We start from the raw sequence: 18,720 nt of genomic DNA on the forward strand, positions 1-18,720 counted from the left end.
TAAGAAGAGCCATGTTTTGATACTCTTGTCCCAAAGCTCTTGCCATGCTCCTAGTGATTCGTTGGGCTTGGGCCCCTTGTTGGGCTTGGGCTTCATGGGCTTGAGCATCCTCTACTTGGTTTCCATCATACTCCCCGGGTTGGAGAGAATTCGTCCACGAATTTGGGAAACCTGCAGCAAAAGGAGTGAGATCAGTAACATTGAAAGAATTACTACCAAGATAAGTAGTAGGCATATGTAACTCATAGGCATTATCATTAATCCTCTTGATGACTTGGAAAGGGCCATCACCACGAGGCATAAGTTTGGACTTCCTTAGAGAAGGAAATCTATCATTTCTCAAATGAAGCCAAACCCAATCGTCGGGCTCAAAGATCAATGCCTTTCTCCTTTGGTTGGCAGTGTCAGCATACTTACCAACTTTCTTCTCAATTTGTAACTTGATGCTGTTATGCAATTCCTTAATAAAAGAAGTCTTTTCAAAACCGTCCTTGCATAGAACCTCATCAAGTACAGGAATGGGAAGAAGATCTAGAGGTGTGAGGGGATTAAACCCATAAACAACCTCAAAAGGAGAATGGTTAGTGGTGGAATTTACTACCCTATTATAAGCAAACTCAACATGAGGTAGTAAATCCTCCCAAGCCCTTGGATTCCCGGAAATAAAGCATCGCAATAATTGACCCAAAGTTCTATTAACCACTTCAGTTTGACCATCAGTTTGAGGGTGGCAAGTAGTAGAAAAAAGAAGTTTTGTGCCAAGTTTCCCCCATAAGGTCCTCCAAAAGTGACTTAAGAACTTGGAATCTCTATCGGATACTATACTTCTAGGAAGTCCATGTAAACGAACAACTTCCTTGAAGAAGAGATTTGCAATGTGATATGCGTCATCCACTTTGTGGCATGGAATAAAATGGGCCATTTTAGAAAAACGAGCCACTACCACAAAGATGGAATCCTTACCCTTCGATGTCTTGGGAAGTCCTAAGATAAAATCTATAAAAATATCAACCCAAGGCATTGTAGGGATAGGAAGAGGGGTATATAAACCATGGGGTTGGACCTTAGATTTAGCCTTCCTATATGCTATACATTTATCACAGAAGATATGTACGGATTTGCGCATGTGAGGCCAAAAGAAATGTTCATGCAATGTTTCTAAAGTCTTAGCTACCCCAAAATGTCCCATAAGCCCACCCTCATGAGCCTCTCTAACAAGAGATTGTCTTATGGATCCTTGGGGAACACAAAGTCTTTTTCCTTTGAAAAGAAAACCATTATGTAAAAAAAAAGTCTTTGTGACCTCCCTTGGAACACTCTTGATAGATTAGAGAGAAATCTAAGTCATCATGATAAAGTTCCTTTATGTGATCAAATCCTAAATATTGAACATTCAAAACATTTAACAAGGTATATCTTCTTGAAAGAGCATCGGCAACCACATTAATTTTACCTTGTTTATGTTTGATCACATAAGGAAATTGCTCAATAAACTCCACCCACTTAACATGTCTCTTATTAAGCTTGCTTTGGCTTTTCAAATATTTAAGGGACTCATGATCACTATGGATCACAAATTCCTTTGGAAAAAGATAATGTTGCCAATTTTGCAAAGCTCTAACAAGAGCATAAAGTTCTTTATCATAAGTGGAGTAATTGAGATGACTCCCTTTGAGTTTCTCACTAAAATAAGCTATGGGGTGTCCTTCTTGAAGGAGAACGGCCCCAATGCCTATATTAGAGGCATCACACTCTATTTCAAATGTCTTAGCAAAGTTAGGAAGGGCTAGAATGGGGGCTTTAGTTAATTTATCCTTCAAAGTTTGAAAAGCGTTTTCTTGCTCTTGTCCCCACTTAAAAACCACATCCTTCTTTACTATGGCATTTAAAGGTGCGGCAATTGTACTAAAGTCTTTCACAAACCGCCTATAAAAACTAGCAAGTCCATGAAAACTATGTACTTCATTGACATTGGTGGGTGTAGGCCAATGTTGAATTGCTGCAACTTTTGTTTGATCTACATGCACCCCTTTATGACTAACCACAAACCCTAGGAAGTCTATATGATCTAATGCAAAGAAACATTTAGCATGATTAGCATACAATTTCTCCTTCCTAAGAGTTTCTAATACTTGTCTAACATGTGACTCATGATCTTCTAAAGACAAGCTATATATAAGAATATCATCAAAGTAAACCACAACAAACTTGCCAATGAATGCTCTTAATACATGATGCATGAGTCGCATGAAGGTACTAGGAGCATTAGTCAAGCCAAAAGGCATGACCAACCACTCATATAAACTAAATTTGGTCTTAAAAGCGGTTTTCCATTCATCACCATGTTTAATTCGAATTTGATTGTAACCACTCTTAAGATCAATTTTGGAAAATATTTTAGACCCATGTAATTCATCCAACAAGTCATCTAACCTAGGAATGGGATGCCTATATTTGATGGTAATGTTATTTATAGCGCGACAATCCGTACACATCCTCCATGTCCCATCTTTTTTTGGGACAAGTATGACAGGCATAGCACATGGGCTCATGCTATCTTGTACCCACCCCTTAGCTAATAAATCCTCAACTTGTTGTTGAATTTCTTTGGCCTCTTGTGGATTGGTCCTATATGCAGGGCGATTTGGTAAAGAAACCCTGGGTATGAAGTCTATTTGGTGTTCAATCCCTCTTAGAGGTGGTAAGCCTTTAGGAGGATCTTGAAACACATCTTCATATTCCTTTACCAAATTGTCCAAACATGTGGGACTATCCTTAGCCGACTCACATTCAATAGGTCTAGGAATAGCTAAAAAAATAGGCTTTTGAGTAACTATTACCTTTTTAACTTGTTAGGTAGATATGAGAAGGCTTCTCTTGGAACTTTTTTTATCATTTTCTTTCTCTCTCTTTTCTCTCATTTTGACTTGGTCCTCATGCACTTCCTTTGGAGAGAGAGACTTAAGAATGACTTTGTGCCCATGGAAGTTAAAAGAAATTTTGTTGGTAAAGCCATCATGAAAAACTTTTCTATCAAATTTCCATGGCCTACCTAAAAGAATATGAGTAGCTTCCATTGGAACAACATCACACAAGACCTCATCTTTATATTTACCAATGGAAAATGTAATGAGGACTTGCTTGTTCACCACTAGCTCACCCACCTCACTTAACCATTGTAACTTGTAGGGCTTGGCATGAGAGATGGTAGGCAATCCCAGTTTGTCTACCACTCTTGTGCTTGCCACATTAGCACAACTCCCCCCATCCACAATCAAAGAGCATACCCTATCATTAATAAGACATCTTGAATGAAAAATATTTTCTCTTTGAGTTTCATCAAAAGGTTTTAAAACTTGTCCAAGCATGCGTCTTATTACTAATAGGTCACCCTCATGTGGGCTCTCACTCTCACTCTCACTTGGGGATCTAGAAGGTGAGGAATGTCTAGAAGATTCGGACTCATGCTCACTACCATCTACCCCATCATGCATATACATAGTTCGCTTAGAAGGGCAATTAGAAGCAATATGTCCATAGCTTAAGCATTTAAAACACTTCTTACTAGACGATTTAGGTGGTAATTTAGGCCTAGAAGTGGAAGTAGAAGGCTTAGACTCTCTAGGTTTGAAAGTAGAGTCCTTAGAAGGGATATTTGAGAAAGAGCTATTTTTATTTTTCCAAGAAGAGTGGTAGTAGTTATCCTTAGAAGAATTTTTGAAAGCATTTTTCCTTGCAAGTTGATTTTCAATTTTACTAGAAAGGTGAACCACATTTTCCAAAGAAGAATATTCTTGCAACTCTACCACGTCTTGAATGTCCCTTCGAAGGCCACTCACAAACCTAGCTATCTTAGCTTCCTCACTCTCATCCATATTAACTCGAATTAAAAGTGTGTCTAGTTGTTTAAAGTAATCATCCACACTTAGCGTGCCTTGATGAAACCGTTGGAGTTTCAACAATAGGTCTTTCCTAAAGTGTGGGGGTACGAATCTAGCGCGTAAACAAGCTTTCAAATCGTTCCAAGAGACCACGAGCGGCCTCTTGTGTAGGCCAATGTCCATGAGATATTGATGCCACCATTGCATGGCATAGTCTAAAAATTCTAAAGAAGCTAATCTAACCCTATGCTCATCTCTAACCCCATTTACATCAAAAATTTGCTCAACCTTAGCCTCCCATCCTAAGTACACATTAGGATCACTTTCACCACTAAAACTAGGAAGTTTTACATTGGGAGAATAAGGGCCAGCCACATGTTGGCGCCTCTCTTCATGGTGATGGTGCCTTGGTCGTGCATTGTCTTCATAATATCCATGAGAGGAATGAGAATGCCTTGAAGAATGCCGAAGAGGAGGATGATGTCTTCTCTCCCGGTTTTGATGGACTTCCTCACGACTTAACTCCAAGCTTTGGAGCCTTGCCTCCATTTGTCTTATCACATCAAGATAGTGAGCATTTGATTGCTTGGCATTCTTTAAGTCTTCAAAAAGGGCTGCCTTTTGAGGTGAGCAAGGTTTGGAGGATTCTCCACTAGAAAAATGAGCCATGATAAAAAAATACAAAAAAAACAGAAACAAACAGTTAAAGAAATTTGTTAGACAAATAAAGTGAGATATAGGTTGCTGGAAAATGCCCAAGAAAGTACTCAAACCACTTCAAGAAAGTATTCTGTCCTCAACCAATCCTTTCTTGTGGAATGGAGGAGCTTCAAATGAAACAATGTCACAGCAAACCAACTCACTTAAGAACAAGTCTCCACAAAACTTTTAGAAGAACAAAAAGACAAGCAAGAAAATGTATAAACAAGAAAAGTTAAACCAAAAACAGACAGCAAGAAAAGTTTGACAAACTGGAAAAGAATATGAATGAAAGACAAGCAAGAAAATAAGGAACTCAATGAATAAAGAAGGCACACCAAAAGAGTCCTAAAGAAAAGTGCTAGAGTAGATTGAAGAAAACAGAAAACAGCTACTGGAAAAAAAAATTAAATGCAAACTGTGCTATGTTTACAGATTTAACTGGAATGATTGAAAGTGAACTGGAATGTGAAAAATTAACCACAGAAACTTCAATGTCTTAGCTCAATAATGGCACTGGAATGAGGTAAAAAAAGTAAGCCAATTGAGAGAAATAAATTTTTCAAAATTGCTGCCCAATTACTGTATTCTTTTCGGCAGATTTGTACACTTTTCGTATTTTATTTATCATTTTTTGTGTACTTGGAATTTTTGAGTAATTATTTTTTCTATGCTTTTGTAACACTTTGAAGAATGTAAATCCAAATTTTCACAAATTTCCAGTGAACCAATTAATTGCAGTAAATTGAAAACAATAGCACGTTTGTAAGAAAACAGAGTATCCTATTTAGGAATGAAAAACAGTATGATGAACTAGCAAAGACATAACGGAAATTGTGTAAAGGAACTTGTATAGAATGAAAATACAAGCATGAACTCAAAACTAAAAATGAAAATGCACAAAGGATCAAGCAATAAACTCAAAAAAACAGAGAGTAAACCAAAGCAAGAAACAATCAAAGCAATAAAAGTACTACAAGAAGTAATGACAATTATGGAATAACATGACTAAGACAAAACTTGACATGATTACAAAATTAAAAGACATATCACAAGATATAACAACAAGTGAAAGGAAGCTTAAGGTCAGCTCTAGGAAGGAGAATGCCATTCCAAAAGAGCAGCCATACTCATATGAACAATGAGTGCCATAATCCTTTTCACAAACACTTGGTGTAACTAAAGAAAAAAAACAGCAAGGAAACTCAAAAAAAAATCCTAAAAAACAGAATGGTAAACAACTTGAATTAAAAAGCTCTTGAAAGTAAAGTGCAATACAACTCAAAATTTAAGCAAAAACAAGCCTAGGCTCTAGATACCACATGATGTGAATGCAATAACAAGAATACATGATTCTTTGACATTCTTAGGAGCAACTTGAGTTGGTCATGAAGTGGCACTTTACTTAGAATTGGATCAATGTTCTAATTCAAGAACTCACCAAGACTTTGCACCAAACCAAAGCTCATATGGAAGTCCATATATTGTCAAATGGAATCAAACAACAAGAATTGAAGAACAACAAATGCAAACCGAACAGAAATTGAAAAGAATGCTACTGCACCGAACAAAATTGGAAAACTAAGTTAGAAAACACAAATTTAATCGGTGAAAATGAAAGGAAACACTAAACATTAAGAAACTACCGAATGAAATTGAAAAGGAATGAAAGAAAGAACACTTATGGAGTGAAACTTGCTGGATTTGAGACTTGGAAAATGCAGTCACGCCACTTGGAGCCTTGTTCCAAGATAAGTGAAGGAATGCCGCCACTTGAAGCTCACCATTGGCACACAAGATAAGGCAAAGGAAGAAGAAGACAACAAGACTCACAATTTCTCTCTAAATTTGAGTATAGTCTCTCTACTTCTAATTTCCAAATCTGATTTGTACAAGGGCCGCACCTTTATTTATAGCCTATAAGGTGCTGAAATGCAAAGCCAAATGTACCCCAAATGATACTCAAATTCGGCGCGAACTAGTGCATGAAGGAAGTGTGACTTTCCTTCCTAGTTTGGCACCTCCTAACTCCTATCTACCCTCCCCTTAGCATCCCTTACTACTTACACACCTATTTATTACATCCGCACCCCTACTCTATAAAAGAAATAAGAAGAGCCATGTTTTGATACTCTTGTCCCAAAGCTCTTGCCATGCTCCTAGTGATTCGTTGGGCTTGGGCCCCTTGTTGGGCTTGGGCTTCATGGGCTTGAGCATCCTCTACTTGGTTTCCATCACTAACTTCTTCAATTTCCACCTTGCGTGGTTCGACACTCCCATTGCTTTCACCATTTTCAATGAACCTGGCATTTCCAGTTTCAGCAATTCTCGTACTATGGTCAGGACAATAAAATCTATACCCTTTAGATTTTTCTGGATAACCAATGAATAAACCACTAGTTGTTCTTGAATCCAATTTCTTTTCTTGTGGATTATATATTTTTACTTTAGACGGGCAACCCCAAACATGCAAGTGCCTCAAACTGGGTTTCCTTCCTGTCCATAGTTCAAAAGGTGTCTTTAGAACTGCCTTACTGGGAACCCTGTTCAACAAATACATGGCGGTTTTCAAAGCATACATCCACAATGACAAAGGTAAATAAGAATAACTCAACATACTCCTAACCATATCCATTAAAGTACGATTGCGCCTTTCTGCAACACCATTTTGTTGTGGTGTTCCTGGCATTGTATATTGTGCACATATGTCGCGCTTTTCAAGGAACTTAGCAAATGGACCAGGATGTTGTCCCATTTCATCATACCTTCCATAGCATTCACCACCTCTACCAGACTTGACAATTTTCACTTTTCTATCTAATTGTCTTTCAACCTCATTAATAAATACCTCTAAGGCATCTACCGACTGAGATTTCTCATGCAACAAATAGATATATCCATAACGTGAAAAATCATCAATGAATGTGATAAAATACTTTTCTCTACCAAAAGTCGAAGCTTCAAAAGGTCCACATATATCAGTGTGTATAAGTTCAAGGAGTTGTGTGCTTCTTGTGGCTGCTTTCTTAATTGTGTGTTTTGTATGTTTTCCCTTAATACAATCTACACAAATACCAAGATCAGTAAAATCCAAATCAGGTAGGATTTCATTCTTTACCAATCTTTGTATTCTTTCTTTGGATATGTGACCCAAACGTTTATGCCACAAATAAGCTTAACTTTCATTCACTAAACTGCGTTTAGTACCAATATTATGATGCAAGGTTAACAGAGTCTCAGCAAACAGATTATCAAGTTTTAATTTGTATAAACCAATACAAAGAACACCAGAACCAATAAAATGATTATGTTTAAACAAACTGCAACATCCATTTCCAAACTTAAAAGAATACCCAACTGAATCAAGTTTAGACAAAGAAATTAAATTTCTAGAAATAGAAGGAACACAAAGAGTTTGGAAAAGATCTAAATGATGTCCAGTATCTAAAATTAAACGATAAGTTCCGATGGCTTCAACTGAAGCTTTGACTCGATTTCCCATAAACACAAATCTTTCATTTGGGCTTGTGGTCTGGGTCATAAGAAATCCCTGCATCGTATTAGAAACATGAGTGGTACAACCAGAATCAATCCACCAAGTATTATAAGGAACTTCTGCCAAATTTGTTTCGAAACATACGAAAGCACTAGGCTTACCTTTCTTTTCGAACCATATCTTACGTTTCAGGCTATCTTTCTTAAAGTGTCCAATTTTCTTACAAAAATGACACACGTCCTTCTTTTGTTCTTTGTGGATTTTTGAAGATGACTCATTAACCTTTAATGGTCCTTTATTGCCCCTTTGATTCTTCTTTTCTAGTTTCTTCTTAACTCCTGACTTACCCACAAGATTGACAAAGTGATTTCCTTGCTTCTTGAGTCTTGCTTCCTCTTGAATAAGTAAACTTTGCAATTCTGTCACATTCCATTTATCTTCAATAGTGTTGTAATTTATTTGGAATGGACCATACTGAGGAGGCAAGGAATTCATGATGAATTGTACAAGGAAATTTTCATTTACTTCCAATCCCATGGATTTCAATCTTGCTGCTATGTTTTTCATTTCAGTTAGGTGTTCATGCATTGTACGACCACCATCAAACTTCATGGTAGTTAACGTACCCATTAATGTCCTAGCAATTGACTTATCAGCCGTATCAGATTGAGACATACTTTCCATAGATTCCAAAAATTTCTTAGCATCATTAGTTTTAGGAATTGTTGACCTAATGCTCTCAGTCATTGTCATTCACATCAACATTAAACTTAGTCTATTTGATCTTTCCCAAGTCTTATGGAAAGATCTTTGTTCAGCACTGCTAGTTTCAATAATAGCAGCGGACTTATCAGTTAAGAGAGCCAAATCAAGATCCAGAACACCTAAGTGAAACTGGACTTGTTCAAACCATTCAGGAAAATTAAGCTCATTGAACTTCACAATAGACGAGGCTTGCGAATGAAGAGAGACGGAATCAAATGCTGCATAGAACATATATACAGATTCAGATAACATTCATATAGACAATAAATGTACATTGAAGTTCTCCTTTGGGTGATCCAACAATGCATTTCAATAAACATAATTGATGCTAATAAAATATATATACATATATTTTCTTATGTAAATGATAATTAGATATACTTCAATTAGACATGTTTGCAATCTTTGGATATACTGAACATATCTGATCAAATATATTAATTAACTACTATCATGTTCGTGATTTTATAAAACAATTAATCAACCTTTGGGTGATCCTTAAACATTTTATAATCAATGAACTTCAATATACTCATTATAAAATATAAACATGTATGAATCATCATGTCATCGCATTAATAACATCACATAATCATGGGTAATTGAATTTTATTTAATTTTACATTTATCAAAACATTCTAATTTGGCCACTTTGGTGACTAACAAATTATTTGTAATGTACACATAATTTAATGAAGGACAATGTTCTTCATTGTGGAGTTTGTTTGTGTTACTTTCATCCTACTACCATGATTTTGGGAAAACAATACTAACTATTAACAAAACTTACATAGTATGGCTCCAATTTCATGTCACTGTTCGTAATAACAAAGTATAATTTGTTATGCTTTCACTTCTATGATTGTACTTTAGTCTTTAGTGCTATTATGTATAACTTGTTCATACTATACTATTGAAGAACAATTTATTACTTTTATATCTATGCAATTAAATAAATCTTGAATCATCATAAAGAAGAATAATCTACTTTTCAATGCAATAAATTATTAATTTGACAAACCCTTAAAGGCGTTAAGCAGCGGAAATATATAATTGATAAAATTATCAATTTTCTCATCAACAAAATTAGGGTTATCAATTAATGGAAATAATTGACAAAAATAATGGAAAATCATACGTTCTTAAACCTTGCTCTGATACCACATGTAAGAAATTTTCTTTAATCTGTTTGATCTTAGAACTATATGATTCTCACAATATCATTAACATAAATATGTGTTACTTGGTAGAAGGAGGACCAATTTCTTTCTCTTAAAAAACCATAATAAGCACATCCCATCAATGTGCTCAAATATAGAAACAAAACTTTTCAAAATACCTTTTCAAATTTCAAATTTGAAAAGTAACTACCTTTCAAATTTCAAATTTCAAAAGTAATTACTTTTCAAATTTCAAAAATAACTACTTTTCAAATTTGAAAAGTAACTACTTTTCAAATTTGAAAAGTAACTACTTTTCAACTTTATGATTTATTTATTTATTTATTTTAAATCAGATATATACTACGTAGGACATATATGCATATTTTATAAGTCATACTCACATTCACATGTAGTATTGTTTTTACTAAATATGATGAAATTTTGAATGATTGATGTAGGTAACTTCAAGTTAAAAAGGAAGAAATAAAAATGTATTAGGTGATTAGACAGAGTTTTGACGTATTTTTATTGATTTTGTAATTTGTATAAGATATAGTATTTATATTAACATAAAACTTTAATAAATATCGATGAAATTTAAGTATTACTTTTGTATACAAATATTTTTTTAATCTTTATTTTGAAGATAATGTTATCTTTTATGTTTTTTATATAATTATTTTGATTTTTCATTCTTTATATTCAATATAATTGCATTATTTTTTTTAGTGGTGATACTTTTATATCTATCCTAAAATATACATACTTGACAACTTAAAATAACAATATTTTAATTAAATTTATTTTACTTTTCAATATAAAATTTTAATGTATATTATTATAATTATTAAAGCTTATTGTAAGGTGGGTGTATTTTTTAGGGTTGTCAAGTTTTTTTTTTTTATAAAAATCAAAATATTTTAGTACTATTTTTTAATCATATTTTTGTTTTATAATTCATCATTGTTATTTTGAAAGTTATAAAAGATTGAATTTAATTAAAAGGTGTATTAATATTTTCTTTATATTGATTTTATTATAGTTAATTTAAAAATTAAAGAGTATATATATTGACTTTTATTAACAGCTTATTAAGAATTTAAACTTTCACATAAAAAAAATAACTTGTTTTCTTAATATCATAATTTGCATATTTTCCTTTCTCATTTTTATTGTCTATGGCATTGTTGGACTATAATGCTTTTCTAAACTTGATAAGAAGATGGTTGAAAAATGTACCCCAATCTGAGAGGGAGCAGGAATTGGACACAGGCATAGACGGCGGAAGACGAGAATGTCTCCGAAGCTCCCTTCACATCTCTTACCATGGCTCATCGTACTAACATTTGCATCCTTCTATTTCTTCTCTTCATTCCTCTCTCTCCACTCTTTCTCTTCTTCTACAACCTCACAATTACTCGCAATCTCCAAATGCAATCTTTTCACCGGCCACTGGGTCTCCGATCCTGATCGTACCCCTCTCTACGACCAAACATGTCCTTTCCACCGTAATGCCTGGAACTGCCTCCGAAACGAGAGGCAAAATATGAGCTTCATCAACTCCTGGAAGTGGGTGCCCCGGGACTGCCACTTAAATCGGATCGACCCGTTTCGATTTCTGGGTCGGATGAGGAATAGGAACATTGGGTTTGTTGGGGACTCCCTCAACGAGAATTTCTTGGCTTCTTTTCTCTGCACTCTCAGGGTCGCCGATGAGGGAGCCAAAAAGTGGAAAAAGAAGGGTGCTTGGAGGGGTGCCTATTTTCCCAAATTCAATGTCACCGTCGCTTATCACCGTGCCGTTTTGCTCTCCAGATACCAGTAATATTCTCATTAACCAATTTTTCTTTTTTTTGGTTCAGATTATTGCAAATATATGTACTAGTTTGTTTTACATGAAGGTGGTATGTGACTCCTTGCCAGATAGTTTCTATATGCATTTCACAAGAAGGGGTGGTTGCAAGTATGGTGCTTTATGTCAAGTTTAAAGCTTGGTTTTGGATAGATGCTGTAGAGAATTAGCTTAGATTCTTAGAGATTGGTTGAGGTACTGAAATTAATTGATATTTGATAGCAACCGGCCGATGCTAGGTTGTATTGGGAACCTAAATTTAGGCAAAACGTTGATACTTATGTGTTGTTGATAGTTGGCTCAGATTTGGGTGTGAGCCAGTGGAATCAAGTTTGATAGATGGTGGTTTGAAGGATGTTCTAACAACAAACTTGTTCATGAATTGAAAAGAGTAGTGTTTGAACTTTAAACTACAGGGCTGGTGATGCTCTATCTGGGAGATGTATTTAATGACTGGAAATTCTTGTTGAGCTGCAACATTGAACTTCTCCATAAACAATTATAGGAGAAGGAAAAAAAACTAATTTTACATTTTTCTTTCTCCTATGAGTGCTTTTGGAGAATGTTATCCGAACAATCCCTCTATCCTACTTGTCAATACATTATCATGTTGCTGTTGGTTCATAGTTTTAGCTATATTTGTGAATTTCATATTTCCATTTTGTACACATACTGCAGCTCATTTTATGGATTAGAAACACTTATAGACATGTACTATAGCACTGTTTTGAGAATTGTTTATGATAATGCATTAGTACATTAGAAACACAAAATTATAAACACTGCAGCTGAACAATACATCTCATAAATCTAAGCATTGTATTTGTATTATAAAAATCACTTTTCTGTGCATCATACTAAATTAGTAAGTCCTTTCTTCATCCCTACTAAAAAATGCATCACACTACAATATGTACATGAATCTGAACAAAGATACATGCGGATTCTTACTCTTCACATTTCCTATTTTAGGATATTAAATATAGATATGCTGTTATTTTTGGCTGTTAAAATATCTTTGTGAATATTGGATGGCTTCCTTTTGCTTTGGTTTCAATATCACTAGTATGTTTAATTTTAATTTTAATAAGGTGTGGGCATGTACAAAACGGAACTAAGTGTGAGTATATAGGGGCAGCCACAACTCCTAAAAAATTAAAAAGCCTATATAGCATTTACTGTAAAAAATAAAGTTTCGCTTACTTTAATATTTGGCTCCAGGTATCAAGTCCATTTATTCTTAGGTTGTGGTAAAACTTTGCTCCCTCTAACACTTTTTTCTGGTTTTAGTTAGGCAATGATGATTAATGGAGTAAATGTTTCCTAAAACTGAACTTTATAAATTTGGGATTAAAGATGGGCATTCGACAAAGTCAACCAACTTTGTGTCCTTCTTTTATTTTGTTTGGCTATGCTATTTACAGTTTCAACTTTCAACTTATTTCTCTGAAATTTTTTATTTTTTTATAATTTTCGTCCACTGACTCTATCTTAATTCTTGTTAAGTGTTTCCTGTTTTTTTTTTTACTTCTGATTGTCTTATTTGCTTTGGTGTCAATTTGAAAATGGAAACCTTATGAGCTCATTACTGAATACACACAGGTGGCAGCCAAAACAAGCAAAAGCTGGGATACAAGATGGAGCAGAAGGCTTTTATCGAGTTGATGTTGATATTCCTGCAAATGATTGGGCTAAAATTGCTGGATTCTATGATGTTCTGGTGTTTAATACTGGTCACTGGTAATTCTTCTTTGTTTTTGTGAATTTTGTAATTTCTGGATGATGCATTACCACTTAAAATAAACTTGAGTTTGACTGCCTCTATATGCTCTGTTTAAGAATTGTTGAATGACTCAACTACTCACTCACAACGCATATACAGAAAGTAAACATGAATGAATGAATTAAGTAATAATATTAATTGCTAAAAATTGAAAAGTGCTAAAAAAGGATTACTTGTGATGCAACATATTTCTTATGAGACTGATTTGGGGCTAATTTTTAGCTTGCCTCTGTATTTTTATGAACTGTTCCAATGATTGAATGTATATAGTTACTTGATTTGGTGTTTCTTAGGTGGAATAATGACAAATTTCCAGAAGAGAAGCCTCTCGTCTTCTATAAAGCAGGACAAGCAATAGTTCCTCCTCTTGGGATGTTGGATGGACTCAAAGTTGTTCTTGCTAATACGATCACATACATTCAGAAAGAATTTCCTAGAAACACACTTAAATTCTGGAGATTACAATCCCCAAGACACTTTTATGGAGGTGACTGGAATCAAAATGGGAGCTGCTTGTTCAACAGGCCCCTCGAGGAGAATGAGGTGTGTATTTCTGAAACTTGCCTGCATTTTTTTTCTCCTAGGTAAAGTCTTTTTTTTTTCTTGCGATGCTAATCACTTTCATGGTCCTCCCAAATTGTTATGCTATAAATTGCTACCATTTAGAAGTTACTTTTCTGAATTTCTCCCTTATTTTCCTGTGTAACACATCTCACAAAAGAACATCCAACTATGGCAGGCATTTGATAAAAGTTTTAATTTTAAACGACTTGAATGTTTCACATTTTCTGAGGGACCTGTTGAATTGTGTTCCATGCCCCATGTGTTTCCAAGCATTGGCCTAACTAATACGTGGACAGCTTGACTCATGGTTTGAACCCAGGAACAACGGAGTTAACAGGGATGCAAGAGTGTTGAATGGTGTGATTCAAGAAGCATTACAAGGCACAGACATTCACTTGCTTGACTTAACTCATTTAAGTGAGTTTAGAGCTGATGCTCATCCAGCAATTTGGTTAGGAAGGAAGGATGCGGTTGCAGTATGGGGTCAGGATTGCATGCATTGGTGTCTGCCTGGTGTTCCCGACACATGGGTTGATATATTATCACAGCTGATCCATGATGGCTTAAAAAATAACTGATAGGCCACAGAAAGTGAAGAAGCTGTTCCAAGTGAATGTTACATAGCATGAACACAAAACTTCCTCGGGTATGTTGGAGAGCATGCAGCCAAGTTCTGGGACCAAGATACGATAATTTTAGGTTGTGCTTGAAATGTTCAAGGCTGATCTTGGTTGGAAGAAAACCTTCGATGGAGGAAGGAAGAGACTAATTGGTCGAGCAAATTGGTATACGGAACAGGCCCGATCTACATGCCATTAATCATAGGGCCTTAACTTATCAAATACCAGCAGTAAATCCTTTCTCATTCAGATTATTTTGTTGATATAGTGATAAAAAAAATTCTTTCATTTGGATTATTGTCCTTATTTCTACGGAATCTTGTGTTCAAAATTTCGATATCTTGCAAGATGATCCATATTTAGCCCCTGGACCAACCAATGCTTCAGGGAAATCTTCAACTTTTCTTCACCTTGGACGTGAATAAAATAATCATTACTAATGTGTTTGGTTTCACATTCCAGAAGTATTTTTCAAGCTTAGTTGCGAAGAATTAACAATTATAGCTTCCATTTTTATGTTTCTTTTTAACAAGTTTCTACGCATGTTTCATGCACAGGAATAATAACCAAGACTTTAAAGGGTAGCTGGTGAGGATATAATAAAATAGAATACCATATCTGTCATATCTTAATGTAATCAAATTTGTTTTTGCATTGACACAATATAATATTTTTACCTATCAAATTGGCCCAGTGCAATATATTTCTTTTTCTTTCCATTTTCTTTATAATTATTATCATCATAGCAACTCTTATCATTATTATTCTCATTGTTATGGTTATCATTCTGGTTAATATAACTTCCACCACCACCATTATCATTATTGTTGGAATATCATTTTTATCATAACAATTGCTATTATTTTTATGAAAAAATTTGTATTATCATTATTGTTACAATATCATTTTTATCATAATAATTACTATTATATAAAAAATTGTTATCTTATTAATATCATTATTATTATATTTGCTATCATATATAATAGGTACCATCATACAATATCATTCATGACAATACACCATTAACTTATTATTATAATAATTATTATTATTTATACTATAATTATCATAATTTTTATTATTATCATCTCATTATTATTGTGTAATATTATTATTATTATTATTATTATTATCATAACCACGATATTATTATCCAGTTTTTATGATAAGAGGCACCAAACATTTAATAAAACTATTATTATCCAATTATATTATTATATATCTATATAATATATTTTATTATGAATTAAAATGATAATATATTCTAATGTGTTTTACGTAATCTGTGTTATATCATTATTAAAAATAATCATAGTTTAATGTTACAATATTTCTAGAAGTCTCGCATAGCTTATGAAGAATTTTGATTTTTCATAGTTTAATCATATTCAAATTAATGTATAAATTTAATAAAATTTATTATTAACAACCACTAAATATCGATTTAAGTATAAAAAACTTTTCAAAAATATCCATACAAATCGATTATCAAGACTTATTTTCAATGAAAATCGAGAAAATAAGACGAACAAGACTATCTTAATGAGATCTTCACAATACGTACAAGGAAAAAAATTACTTTCAATGATTTACAATTACATTCACACTTCATGACTGATTTCCTAAAAAAACAAAGTTTGAATATCTTAAATGAAAGCTTTTTTTATCAAACGTGTTATTAATATTTTAAATACTTTTACTTAATTTCAATAAAAACTATTATTAATTCCTTAATCAACGGCGAGAATGACTTTAAAAAGAAAACATCTGGGAAAAATAAAATGCTAGAAGCTTTGATTTTTGTGTTACAGTGTTATCTGATAGAAAATCCATTTGTAAAGTCAACGCGCCCATTTTGACTTTACCTTTCTACTCTTTTATACACGAGGGAATTAGGAAGTGTGAAACATCACAATATATCACTAATAAAACATTAGAGTCAACTAGAGTTGTTTACCATAATTATTATTTTAATGTCAATTAAAGTTTAGTATTGCAAAAAGTCAAAACTTAGTGGATAACTTTAGGTACTTTTAACAATGTTTTATAATGAAGATTAAAGGTTTATTTGTAATTTGCATAATAAAAATAATATTAGACGTAATCACATAATTAAAACGAAAATTTACTTTTAATTATAAAATAAAATTAAAAAATACTTAAAATTTAAATTCAAAGTGAGTTTCCTGAAAATAATAAATATAATTTCCTTAGAAAGAAATTGATAAAAATAAGAATATCCTATGTTAGTGACATTTTGTTAGGTACAGGAAGATAGCTTAGAAAACAGAAGTTGTGATAATATTTAATGCGAAAGGATTTGCCTTGTACCAAAACACGTTTTCCTAATAAATGATTAATGTTATTATCAAAGCTTTTTCTTTTGTTGGAAAAATGTATTAAAATGGTTCCATTCAGGTTTTAATTTATAGACAGATTTAAAAACAATTATTGGTGTGGGTAAATTATGTTTAAAAATACCATTTTAAAATGAAAAAAATTGTAAATATAATTTTAGTTTGTATTTTTTCTTTTCAAAGTCATGTTTTGTAACACGTTTTCTTAATTTCTTTTTAAATTTTTTAGAACCAGTACTTCGTAGCACGTTTTTTTCTTTTAAAATTGTGCTTCGTAGCATTATTTTCTTAACATTTTTTTTGAGAATAAGGTTTTATAATTTCTTCTAAAACTTTTCGTGCACAGGTACACATTTTTAGTTTTGTAAGTTTTTATTTAGTTTTTTTTGCATTGTTAGTAATTTTTTAAAATGGTCAGTTTTTAATTTATGTTTATTTGAATTTATTTTAAAATTACTTAAATATAATGTTATAATTTTTATTTTTACTTATTTCATAAAATATTTTTATAATTTTGTATGATTTAGTTAATTAATGAAATTCGTTATATTAATTGAACGTAATTTGGAAAAATTAAATACAAGGGGAGTAAACTCATGTCTTTATTTAATAAAAAAGTAATTTTTATTTTTTATGATTTTTTTTTCTTATTAAGGTCGTTGTTCTGATAATAGAAATATTCTTTTTTACTTGAATTTATTAATTATTTTTATTTTAGATATAATACAATAAGTACCAGTCTTCTTCATGATTTGGGACGTATTTGAGAATCATGAATGAAGTTTGGGTAAGATAAGTAAATCAATAATTCTTATAAATTACATAAAATTAAATTTCATAAAACTTGTAAATAGTTTGTAATTTGTAGTTTGAGATAGTTTGCAACTTTCCATTTATTTCATTTATATTTTTATCGGTATTTATAGTCAAGTAATGTGTTTAAAATAAATTTAAATAATAAAATTTTCTATAAAAGACAAGATGTTAATATTGCAAAAATAACCAATTGTGTAAGTCCTAGACTTTGCTCAAATGTAGAAAGAAGCCACCTACCCAATTCTGTAAAAGTCTTAAAGTCTATTCAAACACAAAAGGAAGAGTGTCAAAAGAAGACACTCACAATGGCTAAAAACAATTTGCAACAACTTTTTTCTTCCAAAATATAAATATAAATATATATATATATATATATATATATATTAAAGGAAGAACATGACAACGAAGAAAGCTTTGACACTAAAACTTGTATACGTCAAAAGACGCTACCCTCTAGTGAGCAAACCCTGTGATATTTTAGATCACATCTTAGACTAATATTTATCTTAGCAAAGAGTGACTATTTTTAAAGAATATAGCTAGGAGTAACTACATTCCATAAAGAATACTTGGATTTTTAGCTAGAAGTGGTTAAGTATTTAAAAAATACTTGATAAGTTAGCCATAAGTGATTATGTTTTGAAACAATACTCAAAGGGTTAGCCAATAGTGACAACGAGTCAAAAAAATACTCATGTTGTATTTTGCAACATTAGTCTGG

At 32.8% G+C, this 18,720-nt stretch overlaps 1 protein-coding gene across 2 annotated transcripts; it reads left to right on the forward strand.

The window, feature by feature from the left end:
- Window positions 1-11,205: 11,205 nt before the first annotated feature.
- Window positions 11,206-15,277, forward strand: TBL12 (trichome birefringence-like protein (DUF828)). Of its 2 annotated transcripts, none has more exons than XM_068613778.2 (4): window positions 11,206-11,825; window positions 13,459-13,596; window positions 13,933-14,182; window positions 14,523-15,277. In XM_068613778.2, the coding sequence occupies exons 1-4, from the start codon at window positions 11,299-11,301 to the stop codon at window positions 14,535-14,537; spliced, it is 930 nt and encodes a 309-aa protein (XP_068469879.1). In that variant the 5' UTR covers window positions 11,206-11,298; the 3' UTR covers window positions 14,538-15,277. The 2 variants fall into 2 exon arrangements, with proteins under 2 accessions (XP_068469879.1, XP_068469878.1); XM_068613777.1 differs by having other exon boundaries at window positions 11,207-11,825; window positions 14,500-15,277.
- Window positions 15,278-18,720: the final 3,443 nt, after the last annotated feature.

This window comes from Phaseolus vulgaris, chromosome 2 (genome assembly GCF_051622355.1).
Source record: "Phaseolus vulgaris cultivar YP4 chromosome 2, ASM5162235v1, whole genome shotgun sequence".
In the NCBI taxonomy this organism is placed as follows: domain Eukaryota; kingdom Viridiplantae; phylum Streptophyta; class Magnoliopsida; order Fabales; family Fabaceae; genus Phaseolus; species Phaseolus vulgaris.

Excerpts from the sequence above, each read along its gene's own strand:
- TBL12 (XM_068613777.1), top strand. The coding sequence starts at position 11,299 with ATGTCTCCGAAGCTCCCTTCACATCTCTTACCATGGCTCATCGTACTA. Across the intron at positions 11,826-13,458 it reads GTTTTGCTCTCCAGATACCA|GTGGCAGCCAAAACAAGCAA; the intron begins GTAATATTCTCA and ends GAATACACACAG. Across the intron at positions 14,183-14,499 it reads GGCCCCTCGAGGAGAATGAG|CTTGACTCATGGTTTGAACC; the intron begins GTGTGTATTTCT and ends ATACGTGGACAG.